This window comes from Lipotes vexillifer, unplaced genomic scaffold (genome assembly GCF_000442215.2).
Source record: "Lipotes vexillifer unplaced genomic scaffold, Lipotes_vexillifer_v1.1 scaffold672, whole genome shotgun sequence".
In the NCBI taxonomy this organism is placed as follows: domain Eukaryota; kingdom Metazoa; phylum Chordata; class Mammalia; order Artiodactyla; family Lipotidae; genus Lipotes; species Lipotes vexillifer.
In genome coordinates, this window is record NW_006787454.1 from 55313 (window position 1) to 71993 (window position 16681).

Here is a 16681-nt window from a genome sequence, read left to right on the forward strand (position 1 = left end):
TCCTTAGCAGTTTTATGACAAAAAAGTAGGCAAAAATATCACACTAAGTAAAATTTCTTCCTGATGTAATCACTCCTTTCGTCTTACTCCATACAGTTGTTTTAGGTGGTTTTTCCAGTTATAAAAATGCCTTGTTTCACTATTACTTGTAATTTCTCTCTTTAATTTCTTCATGAAAGCCCTTTTACTGGATAGATTTTTGTTTTATTTAAGGGTCAACCTGATAAGAGAAAAGAGAGTGGTATTTTATTTCACCATCAGCCTACTGTTTTCTATAGAGACTATTTCAGTTGAATGCATATGGTTCTACTGGGCATGTTTCCCATATAATAACTTACTAAAATGACTGGAGAATAAAAATTGGGGTTTACTTTTGCCCTATCCAAAAGATTTCAGTGTGAATTTCTTTTGCTGTCTTTTGTTTGTTAAAACTTCATTTTGGATTACTCTGCAAATCTGATACTATTTTATCAGTTCTGGAGTTGTGTTGTCCTTAGGAATCGTTTATGACTCTGAATTGCAAGTTAACAAACAAAAACCACCACCACCACCATGAACAACAAAAAACAATGAAGGGCAGGGTGTAATTTTTATTAATGCAATAAAGAGCTCTGAAGTTGCAAAGGATCTTAGAGATTATTTGAGATTATTCAAGTCGAGCCAGATGAAGAAACTGAGCTCCAGAGTGGGCAGCTGGCCTGCTAAAAGCCACACAGTTAGATGAGGTCATAGCCAGAGTTAGAACTGAAGACTTTGACTCTCTAATGTTCTTTCCGTTATACCATAAGGTTCCTGTTCTAAAAATGTATGTTCCATGAAGGAGGTGCTACTTTTCATACATGCCTTGGGAAATTTTTAACATTACTGTCATTCTCCACTCTTAAATCTGTTTGTGTAATTTTGACTTTTTTTCCTAAATATCTGCAGTTCAGACATTTTCCATAACGAGCACATAGTTGAAGGTCAGAGTGAATGGTAATAATAGTTGACATTTATTGAGCAACTCCTGTCTATCAGGAAGTGATAATAAGCACTTTTACATACATCTCTAATCTTCCCACAACATTACAGAGTAGGTGGTGGTATCACCATCTACAGATGAAGAAATTCAGGCCTAGAGAGGTTAAGTAACTGGCTCTAGATTATACAGCTAATCGATAACAGAGCTCAGATTCAACCCAAGATTGCCTGTTTCTGAAGCCCGTCCTCTGGAACTGGGTCTTAAGAGTTTCATCAGAAAAATGAATTGTTTGGAGATGCTAATCTGCACTAGACTCGCTAGTCAAAAAAATTTTTAAATTGCTTAAATGGTTGTGTTACCATAATGTAGCTCATCAACTGATAGCTGAACCAAGACTAGACTGAGTTCTTGCTATTTTAAAATTTAAGCTTTTGCAATCTTTCTATTTTATTTTCTTGGTTCTGGAACTAATTTGAAAGCCAGAAATAAGTTGATAAGATATGCAATTGGCAAACTGATTAGTTACATATAAATATAAAGGTATATTTTAAATCAATACACAGAATGGTATGAGGGTACCAATGAATAGAGACGTGAGGTCATCACCTAACAAAAATCCTATGAATTTAGTTGATGGATGTCCTAAAATAAGCAAAGGGACTCTTTCTTTGTACTGTTTTTTTTTTTTTGTAAATCCTTCACTGTTGAAGGTTTATTTGGGTACCTCTTGATTCTGTGAACCACAGAAGGAATTGGAACTCTGAAAATCAGTTCATGATCTAAGTAAATATTCTCTTAGGTTGAGTGTTACATACTCCATGCCCCTGACAGAAAGGCAAAGTCATCCTAGAACAATGATGGAACTAAAATATGAACATTTTACAGTTTTCCTCCTCATATGATGTTTCCATAAGCACAAGAACCACAGCTGATTATATATAGCTCCTTAAGTCTCATCACCTCTTGTGAGTTCTCAGTGCCTGAGAGTTTTTATTAACCAGAGGCTGTATAGCTAATAGAAATATTGAAATCGGATCATGTTTAGGAATGTATCATTTGAAACTAACCTGGGCTGCCCAAAGACAACTGCTTGAAAAGCTCACTTAAATGTATATCATGATGCAGAAATAAATACCCAAACAAAACCTAACTGAAATGGAGAAAATGCAGCCTGTAGATACTAAAACTTGGCAGGACATTAGACTGCAAATGATTCGCCCTTAACCTGCACAAATAGTTTTATCGCCTGGGCAATCTTAAAGTCCCTGTTGTAATTTCCTGATAGAATCGCAAGTCTACTGCCACAAAAAATACCCCGTCCCCTTTTCCCGTGAGCAGAGAAGCACGGAGGCAAAGAGCAGCCACTTCCTGGGGAAAGCAGTGAATCTCTCCCAGCGCCAGGTGTGGACCACGAAGCTTTCTCCTGGAGGAGGGCGTCTCTCCTTCGGCTTGAATCGCCTTATGGCAGGAGCTAGAGCGCAGCAGAAAGTACTCAAAAAGGAAAGTGCTGGGGCGGGCGTGGAAGACATAACCCAGCTTCAAGCTATCTGCACAATTATAATGTCCAGGAACCCGGCACTCTGTTTTCCCCCAAAAGGGCAAAGAAGGAAAAAAGCTACCAGCAACACGAGCTGTAACGCGCAGAGGATAGGTGTGGGCAGAGCTTTTGAGGGTCGCGCTGGCTGGAGATTTCTGCAGACAAACGACCTTCCCGATTCTCACTCCGGCCACCTCGGGCGGCCCGGATTCCCGGTGTCCAGTGGGCACCTCCCGCCCACTTTGCCGTGCAGGCGGTCAGCGGGCCGGGCACCGGTCCGCACCCTTTACCTGCAACCAACTCGCTCTCCTCACTTACCGCGGGCGCCGGGGTCCCTGGCCGACGCTGTCGCCGAGGTCGCGGGGGCGCTCGCTGGGCTGGGCGCACGGGTAGGCGGGAAGCCACGGTCGCACCCGGAGCAAGCAGCCCTCTGCAGAGAACGCAGCCCCGCGGCGCCCCCTCCCCCAGAGGGCGGGGACAGACAGCCGGCTGCACCAATACGCGCGGAGGGTGCGGGCGCGGGACGGGGCCGGGCTAGGGGTGGTGGGCGCGGGGGAGGGTGAGGGGGTGATCGGGAGGTCTTTGCGAGAGCAGTTCGCCCAGCCAGGGGCGCTCCCACCCTGGCGCGAATCCCCGGCGCGCGACCACATCGGGGGCCACCGAGAAAGAGAGGGCTGGCAGATGGGGAGGGGACCAGGGTCATAAGCCTCCCATTTTCTCAGACGCAAAGTAGCAAAATCCAATTTTAAATTGTAGGCACTCCCATTATAAATCGCCCCACTGAATATTTAAGTCACAGCAGCTATCACATTTTAAAAGTAGGATTCAAAACTGTGCAGAATGAATCTCGTTTGGCAAGAAAATTACATGAACTGAGAGAGAAAAACCTCATTACACCCAAACTCACTCCTGGAAAAGTTTTGGTTATCAAAGGGTTCATTGCCAAATCCTCTCAGAGGCCCAAGACACAAACCTGTGTCTTCATAAGTATCTAGAAGGCAGGCAGAGATGATGCAACCTGTGTGCCATCGAGGTCAGAACACAGGAACCCAGCCCCATCCATCCTTTATACCTTATATATATTTCCAAGAATAAGTAGCTTACAAGTTATCCATGTTTCCCTTCAGGATATTCCTAGGTGCCTGCTTAACGCTGTTCCTCTAAAGCGGGGCGTGGAGAATAGGAGACAGCTTTCCTCACAATTCCAGTCCTGATCAGAGCAAAGGGCACAGGCAATATCTACCCTCCTGCCTGACTAGGTAGGCTATGTATTTTCACACATTTTGAGTCTTTAAACAAGTTCCTAGCCTTAGTGAAAAGCACCATACGCATTTATTTGTACACATAATCCATTGTGTACAATGCATTAACACTAATGAAAGGTGTTACAATGAGAGTGGGCTTAATGTTACCTACAACGGCATTCCTGGGAGCTCCAGACGTGAGGTCCCGTGGGATGCACAATTCCTGCCTTCTCCTCTGGCCCCTCCCAGGCAGATGAAGAACCTATTAAGATGGAGGGAAGAACTACTGAAAAGTAGTTGTACTTAACTCTCTTCCTCAATAGGATCATGATCTTTGAGAGTAAACCTCAGTTACCCATTTTTGGATGTTTTTCCAGGAATATATTTTACCTCTGTAAGTTTCTATAGCTTCCACTGAAACTTATTAAGCAAAGAACTATTAGGACACAACAGCAAAGCTGAATCTAAGCTGTCAAGATCTTAGAGACAAGAGCTGTAAAACAGGAAAATCCATAAGCATCTAATTTATAGTAGTTATAATTAAGAATTCAATTTATCTTTGTTCATTCATTGAATACCAGTCTGTGAAGATGTTTTATATCCCCAGATGAGTTACTAACCCTGCTTACTGTCAGTTTTGAACTTTAAACAAGCCAAAAGAAATCCATGCCACTCATAACCAACTGAGATGCAATTACTTACTGAGATGCAGGTTTTCTCAAGTCTAGCAGATCTGGGAGTTTGCAACAGTTTCAGGCAAAAATAAGATGAGCTTATCTAGATGAAGACAGGGTAGAATAGCTGTCTTATTAGGAAGTAACTGGAAATGAAATCAGCGATAGGTTAAAAGCAATAAAGGCTATCTTAAGGACTTGTAAGATCTTATCCCACTTGCTTTTCTTAAAAAAAACCCGACTCCTGAAAGGGAGCTGAAGAGTGGTTTGAGGTAAGAGGTGAATTGATTTTGTATTTGAAGGGCAGATTTCTGTAAGGTGTATTACATATAACTCATCTCCAACCTCCAACACACACACTCACAGAGTACAGAACTATAAATAAAATACTGTGCTGTCGTTTTTCTTTAGAATATAACTAGAACCCGATGCCATATCTGAGTTTAAAAAAAATGTATCCAGTACCTCATACATGAAAGAAACCTGTCATCCTTGAACTCACTTGAGTTAGTAAGTTATTACCCATATCACTGTCTGCTACTCAATTAGTAGCTTTTCATTATATGAGAAACAGGCTCTAAATATACCTCCAATCTGATGAGAAATTATCCTACCTACAGCTTATCTTGTTAACATCACCAGATACAGCGTGCCAATAAAATCACTTGCTTATTTATCTGATCTCTACTGATCATACAGTTTCTCCCATCCTGGTCCCTATTCACCCACAGCCTGGGCCTGTAGCTACCAAACCATGAAACAATGGTTAAGTGTCCATCAGAAGGGCTGTTTAAATACTCCACAGCCACATGAAACAAGATGAATCCCAAACTGCTGATGGAGCAAGACCTCCAAGGTATATTGCCAAGTGGAAAGAGCAAATTGTACCATTTGAATTTTTACTGAAGCCATATTTTACTTCTAGGAAAATTCTTGCATTAGTCCATTCACTCCAAGCAATACCTGGTAAAGACAATTTGGCTTATTGTATTAGGGCTGTTTATAATTTTTGCCTTATAAACCTCCACTTACCCTCTCCCACCAACTGTGTTCACTACTTCTATCAATATTAAAGATTTAAACCCACACAGCAGGGACTTTCCTGGTGGTCCAGTGGTTAAGACTCTGGGCTTCCAATGCAGGGGGTGCAGTCAGGGAACTAGGATCCCACATGCCGTGGGGTGCGACCAGAAAAAAATTTTAATTAAATAAATAAATAAACCCACATGGCTTTTGGTGATGTGAGGAAGCCTAAATTCCTTAAGGTGATCTTTAAGTCACCACGTCTGACAATAGACTGCTTTCTTCCCCTGTTTACAAATTGAATTCCCAGAAAGTCCCATCCAGATGAGGTTTTATAGGACATTTTAAAAAACACTAGAAACAGTGAACTCCGTGCAGACAGGGCCCAAATGATGCTTTCGAACAGGAAATGACATCACTGAGTGTGTACAGTGTGCCAGGCAGTATACAAAGCATGGTGGAGCTGGGGCTCTGTGCTCATGACCCCTTTGCCATATGCCCTCCGAAGCACTGTCATCATTTCTTTAAACTGCAAAACCGACACTATTACAGTCACACCTAGGGGATTAAAAATAATAAAACCAAGGACACCAGGAAAAACACTGCTCTGCCCATGCTAGCAGTCTTTTAGCACTGGCACCGGTGGGGATGCAACATCTTCTGGAAGGATCCAATGCAGGAAGAAAAAGGGGAAAAGGGAGGAAAGATGGGAGAGGAAGAACAGAGTTAGGAGATAAAGAACAAGAAGAGAAGGGAAAACATGTGAGGGAAAAAGCATCCTGTAGGGAGGGAGAGAGAGCTCAGGCACAGGGTAGAAGCTCAATAAATATGTGCTGAACCAACAGAGCAGAAAGAGCTACCCTACAGTTAATGCTGTATGACCATCCTTCCTGAGGACTTATTAAAAATAAATGGTGCTGGGCTACCCTGGTGGCACAGTGGTTAAGAATCTGTCTGCCAATGCAGGGGACACAGGTTCGAGCCCTGGTCTGGGAAGATTCCACATGCCACGTAGCAACTAAGCCCGTGTGCCACAACTACTGAGCCTGCGCTCTAGAGCCTGCGAACCGCAAGTACTGAAGCCCGCTTGCCTAGAGCCCGTGCTCTGCAACAAGAGAAGCCATCGCAGTGAGAATCCCGTGCACGGCAACGAAGAGTAGCCCCTGCTCTCCGCCACTAGAGAAAGTCCGCATGCAGCAACGGAGACCCAACGCAGCCGAAAATAAGTATAAATAAAATAAATTTTTTAAAAATGGTGCTAAAGCTGTGACAGAAACGGGGATTCTAAGGAAATTCAGGACAAAAACCTGTGTAAGCAATACTTTCTCGGCGTAAAAAAAAAAGAATACAGAAAAGTATATGACAAAAAGGCACGTCCACCAGACTCTAGTTCTCCCTCAGCCGTCTCAGGAGGTCTCCTGTCCTCCCAGAAACACACAAGCCATGCACCTTCCCCCTTTAAACACAATGTATCATATAGTACACACTACAACTTGCTTCTTCAGTCCCAGGGGTCTCCCGATCACACAGGACAGCAGAGCTAGGGCAGCAGTCTGTTAATGCTACAATTTATATTTGAACACTGAGATTGCAAAATTATTTACTTTTATTCTATGGGTTCAGTAATTAGGCATGTGCATGAATGATTTGTGTTGATTTATACACGATGGTGGGAATTAAGACTGAAGAAAGGCTTCTGGGAAAACTCCCACTACTTATTTTTCAGAAAATCTTCGGGGCCGGGACTGACTTCTCTCAACTTCCACACACTTCCCAATAGGAGGCCTGAATAAACACTGGCCAAACTTTCAAAGTTGCTTCTTGAAGATGGACAATCTGGAAGGAAAACGAAACAAGAAATAGTTTTCTCTAAGCGCTGAAACATCTCCTCTTCCCTTCCACACAGCACCATCACCCTCTCTCACTGTCAAAGTTGTCAACATTTACCTCCCTTCCCACTGCCAGCTCTTCTGGGGTCTGTTCATAGACTTGAAGACAATGCACAGCATTTATATTATGGCTGTGTGAATACTGTTCAAGGGCAGACCAAGCATGAGCCAGGATGACATTTCTGTGTGCTCCCCCAGCATCTAGCACATGGTCTCTCTGCTGTGTAAGCAGAGGTGCTTCTATGAGCAACCACCCTTACAGTTGCCCAGATGATGGCCACGGTTTGCTTCCACCTGGACCTTTACATTCTTAAACAATGTTAGAGCTTTTCTTTTGCATAATTACCCTTTTGACACCCTTGTCTTTCTAGCTCTCTCTACTCTTTCTCAATTCCTCCCTCCTCCTGTTCCATGTGGGATTTGTAACTCTGGGTCACCTGCAGTTGTCAGGACTCCCCTTCTTTACAGTCCAGACCAGGCTTTGGTTTCCTGAAAACCGTGTCTCCCTTTTCTTTGTTTGCTCTTCGCTGTGCTGGAGTACACTGCTAAATCCCTTCCTAGGAAGAGGCGTCGGGGTGCCAAACTGTGCGTGTCTGAAAACCTCTGGATAGATTTGGTGGGTGTAAATACAGGTGGAAAGTCATCTTTCCCCGTAGACTTGGAGGGCTTCCTCCACTGTCTAGGAGCCTTTTACTGTTGATAAGAAGACAGGGGTTCAGGCTAATTCTCATTTTTTTCACAGGCAAGCCATTTCTTCTTCTTTGGAGAGGATTTTTAGGATTTTCATCTTTGATGTTTCTGAAATTTCACCTGGATATGTCCAGGGGTGGCTCATTCATTGTGATGAGTACTTGGGAGCCCTTCACTTAAGACCCAAGAACTCCTGGACTGGTCCTGCTTCCTTCTCTTTTCTACTTTCTGGGACATGTACTCACTCTTGTGTGCCAACTGTCTATTCAGAGTATACAGACCTTCAGCTGCTCCTGCCCTCAATGTGCCATCAGCTCCAAGGCCGGAGCCTCCTGGGGCTCCACAGAGGAGGTCTAACCTCCACTGGGGTCTCTCCTTAGTTCACTGGATGGCGCCTTTCCACCCTACGCTGCCAAACAAAATGTTGAAATATAAGTATTTCATTCATTGGTTACACTACTGGCCCCTCTCCTCTCACTGATGTCTGGAAAGAAATCTTTTGAAAGCACTGAATTTGTGCTTTCATAGCTTTAGCAGGAGTCCTATAATTCATAAACATGCCTCATAAGGAAAAAAGCAGAACTTTCACCAGAAACAACTTACCTGTTTAGAACATCCCATTCACCTGCTCAGTTTCAGGGTCCAAATCAATATCATAGAAACAGGGCCGGGTAGGGAGTCCAGGCATGGTGCTCATCTAGGAGATGCAAAATAGCATTAAAAACAAACAATATGATTTTTTTCACCTTCCCTTCAGCTAGAAAGCTCAAGGCACAAACACAGAATGTTATTTTATAGTTATAACCATAACATGGCACTCTTCATGTTACATATTAAAAACCAAGCCACTGATCCTGTTATGATCTCAGAGAGAAACCCTCGAGTCCTCCAGCAAACCGAACACCAGGCTTCCTCATGGGCTCCCACACAGACTGGTGCAATAAGAGGCTGAGGAGGTGCCTCCACCTTCGTCCCACAATGGCAGGTGCTGGGGGGCGGCTGAGGAGTCAGTTATTCACCCCCTCGGTCCTCACATCACAAAACCAAAAGGAGGTGCAGGGCTTGTCTGCTGTTTAATTTTGTTTTAATGAGTCTTGTGTAGATACCCATATTATTTTTGCTTCAGCAACACAACATTAGGAATCAGTATCCTTTAACTTGGGCCAAGACATTTCTGTACCTAATCTAGATGGTTTTATAATCACTGTTCTTACTGGTCCAATTTGGCCTTCTAAACCTGAACTTGCAATGCTCATGGATCTTATTTACACTTGCTTCTTTTTCTAAAGAGTTGGTTTTGACAAACATCTACTTAGATATAAATCTGTAAGGCTTGTAAGTGGAAAACTCAGTATATTTTTAACCTGTAACAATGTCCTTTATAATGAATACATACATACAAGTCTCAAATCAGATCTAGACAGGAAAAGAGTTTAAGTGGAACTTCTACAACTTAAATATAAAAATGTCATAGAGGGCTTCCCTGGTGGTGCAGTGGTTGGGAGTCCGCCTGCCGATGCAGGGGACACGGGTTCGTGCCCCGGTCCGGGAAGATCCCACATGCCGCGGAGCGGCTGGGCCCGTGAGCCATGGCCACTAAGCCTGCACGTCCGGAGCCTGTGCTGCGCAATGGGAGAGGCCACAACAGTGAGAGGCCCGTGTACTGCAAAAAAACCCCAAAAAACAAAAAAAATCCACAAAACCTGGTTCTGACATCTGAGCGCCAATCAATACTTCCTAGAACATACTACAGGTAGCTGACATGGGTCTCTGTTCTCACATTCTGTAAGAGAAAAGCAACTGCTGAGTGTGGGGACAAGGAGGGAAAAGGAAGGGACTGGTCCTCCGCCCTGGCCTAAGAGCCTGAAGATGACACTAAAGATGAAGGACAGGGCTTCCCTGGTGGCTCAGTGGTTGAGAGTCTGCCTGCCAACGCAGGGGACACGGGTTCAAGCCCTGGTCTGGGAAGATCCCACATGCCGCGGAGCAACTAGGCCTGTGAGCCACAACTACTGAGCCTGCGCATCTGGAGCCTGTGCTCCGCAACAAGAGAGGCCGCAATAGTGAGAGGCCCGCGTACCGCGATGAAGAGTGGCCGCCTCTTGCCGCAACTAGAGAAAGCCCTCGCACAGAAACGAAGACCCAACGCAGCCAAAAATAAAAATAAATAAATAAATTAAAAAAAAAAAAGATGAAGGACAGGTGCCCACTGATGTAGACACGCATGTGCACATGGGCAGAAAATTCTGAAGATAACCCCCAAAATAGCGATTAGTAGAATTATCAGTACTACTCTTTCCCACAGAGGACTTTTTTCCCCTTAAACATTGGTCATGTTGATAATCAGAAAATGTTTTTAAATGAAAAGAGTATGTGTACATACATGTAGGAACTTAGATATAAAACTCCAAAGAGAAGCCACCACACCTTGAATTAGTACATAAAATGCTCTCAAGTCCTCTGAACCCTGTTCAGGCCTCAACAGCAACCAGAAACCCTGAAGAACAGTAATTGTTAAGGCATCTAGATTATGTGCGGAAACGTCTTGGTCCAGGTGGGCTTCTAAGGTGAGAGTCTGTTCTGGATGAAAAAATCCCAGCCTGACACTTTCAGCTTTGCTTTCGTCTCTACAGCCACCCCTCTGCACCCACACATCAAAGTAGCAGTGACAATACTGCTCCTTCAGCTGCCAGGTGCTGACGATTTCTCCGGAAACAACACACGTTCTGCTACATTCGAGGTGCTGGGTAAATGATTTAACGTTCCTACTGAAAGGGAATTTCTACAAATCCCAGGCACTGATGAACCTCGGAGCAGAGAGACGCACGCCTCGTGCTTCTGGAGGGAGGGGCTGACGGGCACTGGTGCACACGCCGTCTGACCACCACTGTGACGCGATGATGCTGCCCCACAGAGAGCTGACAAGAGCAGGGCTCACACCTTTAATAACCTGCCCAAGGCCAAAACCAGCAGGGGTGAAAGTGGATTCAGTTTTAACGTTCCGTACTTTCAACTATCATATCACCTCCTATTGCTTTCTTACTATACTGAAAGAAGCTCCAAAAGGAGGTCTATTGGTTTCTTTTACTTGTGTATTGGCTTAGTTTACTATTTCGATCCTGTATTGCAGTAAGAACAATCTGCAGATGTAGGATACTGGGCGGATCTGTGGGGGAACCTGGGCACAGGATCAATGCAGACTCTGGGACAAAGTTAGTCCAAACTGCAAGTATGTCCTTAAGCTTTCCTCTACCTCCCTATTAGCAATTTTCCTCCTTAAACATGCATGAAACCTGTAAGATAAGATTTGATAATCAAATCATCTCAAAGTGTAAATAAACCCCCTCCCCTTTCATATCTACAGGTTCACTCACATTTTAAGGGGGAAATTCTTTACTCAAAAATGATGCATTCCCTGAATTTCAGGCATAAGCTCCAGGCCTGTCGAGAAGACCTGGGAGGTGCAGAGCCTCAAAGGGGCTGTTGGGAGGACCAAGTCAGTCTGTGAAAGGTGCCCAAAAAAGTCAGTTGTGATTATATATAAGCACCGCCACAGCCTATGAATCAGGCCCATCCTGGATTCAGTCAAGGTCATACTGCCACTGGGAAACAGTATTATTATTCAGTACAAGCAGTAATAGCATCATCCTTGAACTAAGAACAAGATGGTCCATAGCAAGACGATTCATCGTAACGGGCCCGACTCCAGCTTTCTCCTCAGCAATGAACTCTGCTAATTCGGCATTTGTGTGATGGCTTCAGTAATCAATTTAAGAAGCATGGATAAACAAGCAGCGCTCTCTGCTTGCAGCACTCACTCACCGTTCCCACCAAGGGGTACAGAAAGCCAGCCCCAACGCTGGCGCGGATGTCGCGAATGGGGAGGACAAAGCCAGTGGGCACGCCTTTTTGCTCTGGGTTGTGAGACAAGGACAAGTGTGTCTTGGCCATGCAGATGGGCAGATTCCCAAAGCCCTGGGGAAAGACAGGAATGGAAGTGGGACAAATGAAAGGCTGTCAACGCAACGAAGAACATCCGGGCACTGCTGATATGGCTTCTGCAATTTATTTGAAACATCCAACTCCCTTTACATACATCTCTACATCACTGCCCTCTTCCAGCTTAGGTATTACTGATTAAAAAAAAAAACCTTTGTTGGGTGAAGTAGGTAAGCACTCACAACCATATCCCACAAGTGAATATTTCACTTTCATTTATATAACCAATTAAAAATGATAGCTTGGAGCAGACATGAAGGTACGACTAAAGGCTCTCAATAAAGACACCCCATATTTCCTCATGGCTTTCCCACCCTCACATACCACCTCTGGGTAGATAAAGAACTTGGGACCAGACCACCTAATCCACGCTCAGTATTTAAGAGGGGAGAAGGCTGCTGCCCAGAGGAGGGAAGCAATGCCTGGTGGGCTGGCAGAATGCAGGGATTCTGACCCCAAGGCCTGCTGGATAAAGAGCTGAAAGAACCAACCAAACATCTACCTGCTTTGTGTAGACTTCAGCTTTGTGCTGTGCTTCGGGGAGCAATTCAATGTCATCTGCCCCATAGATCTTCTGTGCAATGATCCTGATTTTATCCTCAACTGGGAGCTAACAGACAGGAAAGAGAGGGGAGACCATGACTAGACACCCATGAGGACACGAACCTTTACTTACAGCCATGTTCCAGGTCAGAGTCCCCAAAAGGGCCAGAGAAGTTTTTATACACATACACAAACAGGCCAATAGTTTGAGGTTTATTGGATTAGAACTTTTTTTTTACTACCAAGCCCCAGATTTTATACGTGGAAAATGTCCCACAGGTGTAAAATTACTGTGTGTGTGTGTATTTAAGACCTCACTATCATAAACAATACTGCTCACTACTCAAGAATAACTATTTCTTCATAAATAAAATATAATGCTCCAATAACGAAGATCAGTCTCCTGTCAAAGCAGACCTGGGATACTGTTTATGAACTAAGGCAACTGATATCCATTCACAGAACCTCTGGTGTGTACAGGAGAGGCAGATGCTATCTTTAACACAACATACCGATCGTTAATCACTGTTACTTAGAAACAGTTATAAAAACAAGATCATCTACATATTTAAACAACCTAGTGACTTACACAATCAACATGCAATGGGTGTGGTGGGAAAGGATATGCTTTCCATGGCACCTGTGCAAACAGTGCAGCAGAGGGAGGCCAGTGGTCCAACCAGTGACCTCTAGGTCTAACAAGGAAGCCCAGGGCTGCTTCCTCCAGGGCAAAGCTTTCGGAAGTGGGGCCTGGCCTCTTAAATGCTGCTGCAGCCTAGCTCGAGGCACTAGGATTCAGAGCAAACAGCACAGGGAGAAACTACCCGAAGGAAATGGGAAGGACAGCTACTCACAGGTAACCTGGGTGAGCAAATCACTGAAATTAGGCAATATCAGACTCTATGCTCCCAGCAACTAAGGCTAAGGGAACACTGAGTTTTGTTTTGTGAAAGAAATCATTGTCTTAAATAATGAAAATAAACATTTTCTTTTGAACTAAAGTGATCATTTATGAAGGAGCTTTGTATAATGGACATAAATATAATTGTCTATTCAATTACAGCTCTATAAAGATCCAGTAGGAACTACTTTCATATGCCTCTTATAATTGGAGCTCTATAAATGCCAGCATATTCAGAACTTCTGAAGCAAAAGTACTTCCGTTGAGGAGTGATTTAAGACCAACAGATGCTTAAGACAAAAAGTGGCAGCCTCCTGTTTGTCAGAACAGAGAAAAGTTCCAAGTAGAAATGGGTTATAAAGTCCTCATTACCCCACTTCTTCCAGGCTTCCTGCTCGCCTTCAAGGACTGGGTTTCCTAATTCAGGTACTGTGGATGGGGGCTTAGAAAGGGTGCCTATAAATGTTTTGTATTTGTGTGCAAACTTGTGTTTAGGGCATTTCCTAAAAAGATGGTTGGCTGAACGGGTTTTCAAACCAGTCTATAAAACTAAAGCTCAACAGGAAAATGTCCATGTCAATAGGAGAATGTTAATTAATTGTAACTAAGATATAAGGGTATTATACCTGCAAGGGGCAAAGAAAACAAGAGATTGTTAAAATTCAAGAGTCACAGGGTTTCTTCCGTCTACCTTTTTATGGCTATTTTTGAAAGTTTATGAGTATCTTCTAAAAACCAAGCCAAAAAGCAGCCTAGATAATACAAGCAGAACTAGCTTCAACACCCATCCCATGTCCCTAACAGTTTCCAGTTACTGTGGGCATATACTGCTCTATGTCTAATCACATCCTCAAATACACAGAGAACTGAAAACAAAATACAACCCTACAATAACAACATTTTTGTGAACTGTCTTTACTGCATCCCAGAATAAGCAGTGCTTCTGCCTGAGCCAGATGTACCATAATTTACTCAGTGATGGAAAGAATGCTGAAGCCTGCCAAGGTGCTTTGGTTTTGCACCTGAGTGCTTCTCTGAATTTGAGGCAGCGCCCGTACCAGGAAGTGCACTTCGGACCACACTGCTTTCCCCTATATTGGGGAAAATGTTTCTGAGTTTGATGTAGCCCCTTGCCAATTTGCCATGACTCTTGCTTCTATATGTAACCCTCTCTCCTGCCAGCAAAGGGACTGTACTGTGAGTCTTTTCAAAGTTAGGATGTGAGCCAACCTCCCGGGGTGTTCTTGCCTGGACGCCCTCCTCTGCCCGTAAGCAGCAACGTACATTGATAAGAAAGCTGTCTGGAGTTGAGAGTCCAGGCTGTGGTCGTGTAACTCACCTACATGGGAATCAAACCCACAGGCTGAAGCTGCTAAACACAGGCCCTAAGCAGAAGCAGCCACAGAGAAACTGCATTGTGCTTTTTGTTTTTTTGCATACAGCAGGTAACCCACCTTGAGGTCATAGAGGAGCTGGAAGCTGCTGGGTGCCTGAGCTGCCCTCTGGACGGCCTGAGCCAGCACCAGGGCGCCCTTGCCCCCTTCTGCCCAGTGAGTGCACTTCACAGCATCAAAAGCCCCATGTTCTTTGGCGAGGCGGGTGATGAGGTCCAGCTCCGCCTCCGTATCTGTCCTGTAAAGGCAGCGCTTCATGTTAAAGCATTGACGATGGCTGGAGAGGACAGAATCTGTCATGTTTTTGCCATTAAAACCCATGTGAATTACCCACTGATAAACAGACACTAATCAAGTAATACTGCCTGGGTTTGAACCCTGGCTCCACAATTTACTAGCTGGGTGACTTTCAGCCAGTAACTTAAACTTTATGTGCCTTGGTGTCCACATGGGTAAAATGGGCATAATCATAGCACTTATTTCATTGGGATGTTATGAGGTTTAGACGGTAAATACATGCAAAGTACTTAAAACATTCTAGGCACATCATAAGGAATCGATAAATACTAGCTTTTCAAAAATTCTGCTTCCTATTTTGCTGTGGTTAGACCATCAGAACAAGACCAAAACCAGCATTACGATAACTAAACAACCCACCCAAGTTCTCTTACAGGAACACTTCCAGCTCAATACGTTTAACAAATTGTCAAGACAACATCCTACCAGGCCTGGTGAACTAATGGAACTGTGTAGGGCTATGACCTTCTCTTAGCACAAAAGGCCTTTAAAGACCAAAAAGAACAGTTAACTTCTGGCCTGTGTGTTACCCACTTCACCTGGTGGAGAAGGGCACCCACAGGAGCCAAATCTGACTCTGGACCCTCAGCAAGTGAGGTGATAAGTCCCCTGTGACATATGCGGTGCCTGTCATATGGCAGGCTCTCATCAACAGCTCCCAAAGCACAGGCTTAATAACCAATAGCAGTAACTGAAGAAGAGAACAAAGCTAAAAGCTGGGCTGCACAATCAGCACCAGGAGATGTTTGCTGGCCGTCTTCCACAGTCCCCCTCGACTCTTACACTTTATACTTACTTGAAGGCGTTCACGGCCACTACCACTGGAACTCCAAACATCCTGGCATTTTCAATTTGTTTCTTCAAGTTACTGAAGCCTTTTTCAACGAGCTCCAGGTTCTGCAGAAACAACAGTGGAAGGTCTGTGAGGTCAGAGAGCAGAACTGAAAACAGTTGCAGGTTCTTCTTAAAAGAGAAACGGTCTCCTTGATCCAGAAGCCACTCACTGTCAGGACAAGCCAACAGAGACATGCTGGAGCCTGCAGCCCTAGAGTGAGCTGTGCTCCTGTCCTGGCTGCCCTGAAAGGGTGAGATTTGCTGGTGCATCTGCCCTCATCGTGCTGTATCTTAATAGCTTATTTGCTGTTTGAATGGAATCAGCTGCCTTTAAATAAATTATATTTACGACCCGTTTTATAGGTTGTATGTACTTATATGGTACAGCAGTACAAACCGACTCTGTTCAGCATGGCACAGACCCTGCCATCAGAAGACAGGGCCTAGCATACATAGTGTGTGGCATTTGTCAGAAAACATGGAGTGAGTCGTCAGTGATGCTTTCATGGTTTAAATGAACTCAACCATAAACCTTTTGTTTTAAAATTAATTTTTATTGGTATATAGTTGCTTTACAATGTTGTGTTAGAACCATAAACCTTCTTGTGTCAGAAATGAGATAAATACCATTTTTAAGAACCAAATACTATGAAATTTAAAGGAAAGTAATTAAGGAAACACATTTTAAAATATTT

The 16681-nt window shown here is 44.0% G+C and overlaps 1 protein-coding gene across 2 annotated transcripts in view; it reads right to left on the minus strand.

Annotated features, from left to right (window-relative positions):
* Positions 1 to 7022: 7022 nt before the first annotated feature.
* The window catches only part of MTHFD1 (methylenetetrahydrofolate dehydrogenase, cyclohydrolase and formyltetrahydrofolate synthetase 1), a 58586-nt gene continuing 48927 nt past the window's right edge, over positions 7023 to 16681 (minus strand). Inside the window, exons 23-28 of one of the 2 annotated variants that reach the window (XM_007460060.1) lie at positions 15949 to 16049; positions 14916 to 15093; positions 12520 to 12627; positions 11841 to 11993; positions 8622 to 8715; positions 7023 to 7275 (exon numbers count right to left, since the gene is read on the minus strand). In XM_007460060.1, the coding sequence (XP_007460122.1) occupies positions 8626 to 8715; positions 11841 to 11993; positions 12520 to 12627; positions 14916 to 15093; positions 15949 to 16049 (630 nt within the window). In that variant the 3' untranslated portion in view covers positions 7023 to 7275; positions 8622 to 8625. The remainder of the gene's footprint in view (positions 7276 to 8621; positions 8716 to 11840; positions 11994 to 12519; positions 12628 to 14915; positions 15094 to 15948; positions 16050 to 16681) is intronic. The other variant, XM_007460061.1, reaches the window with a different exon arrangement.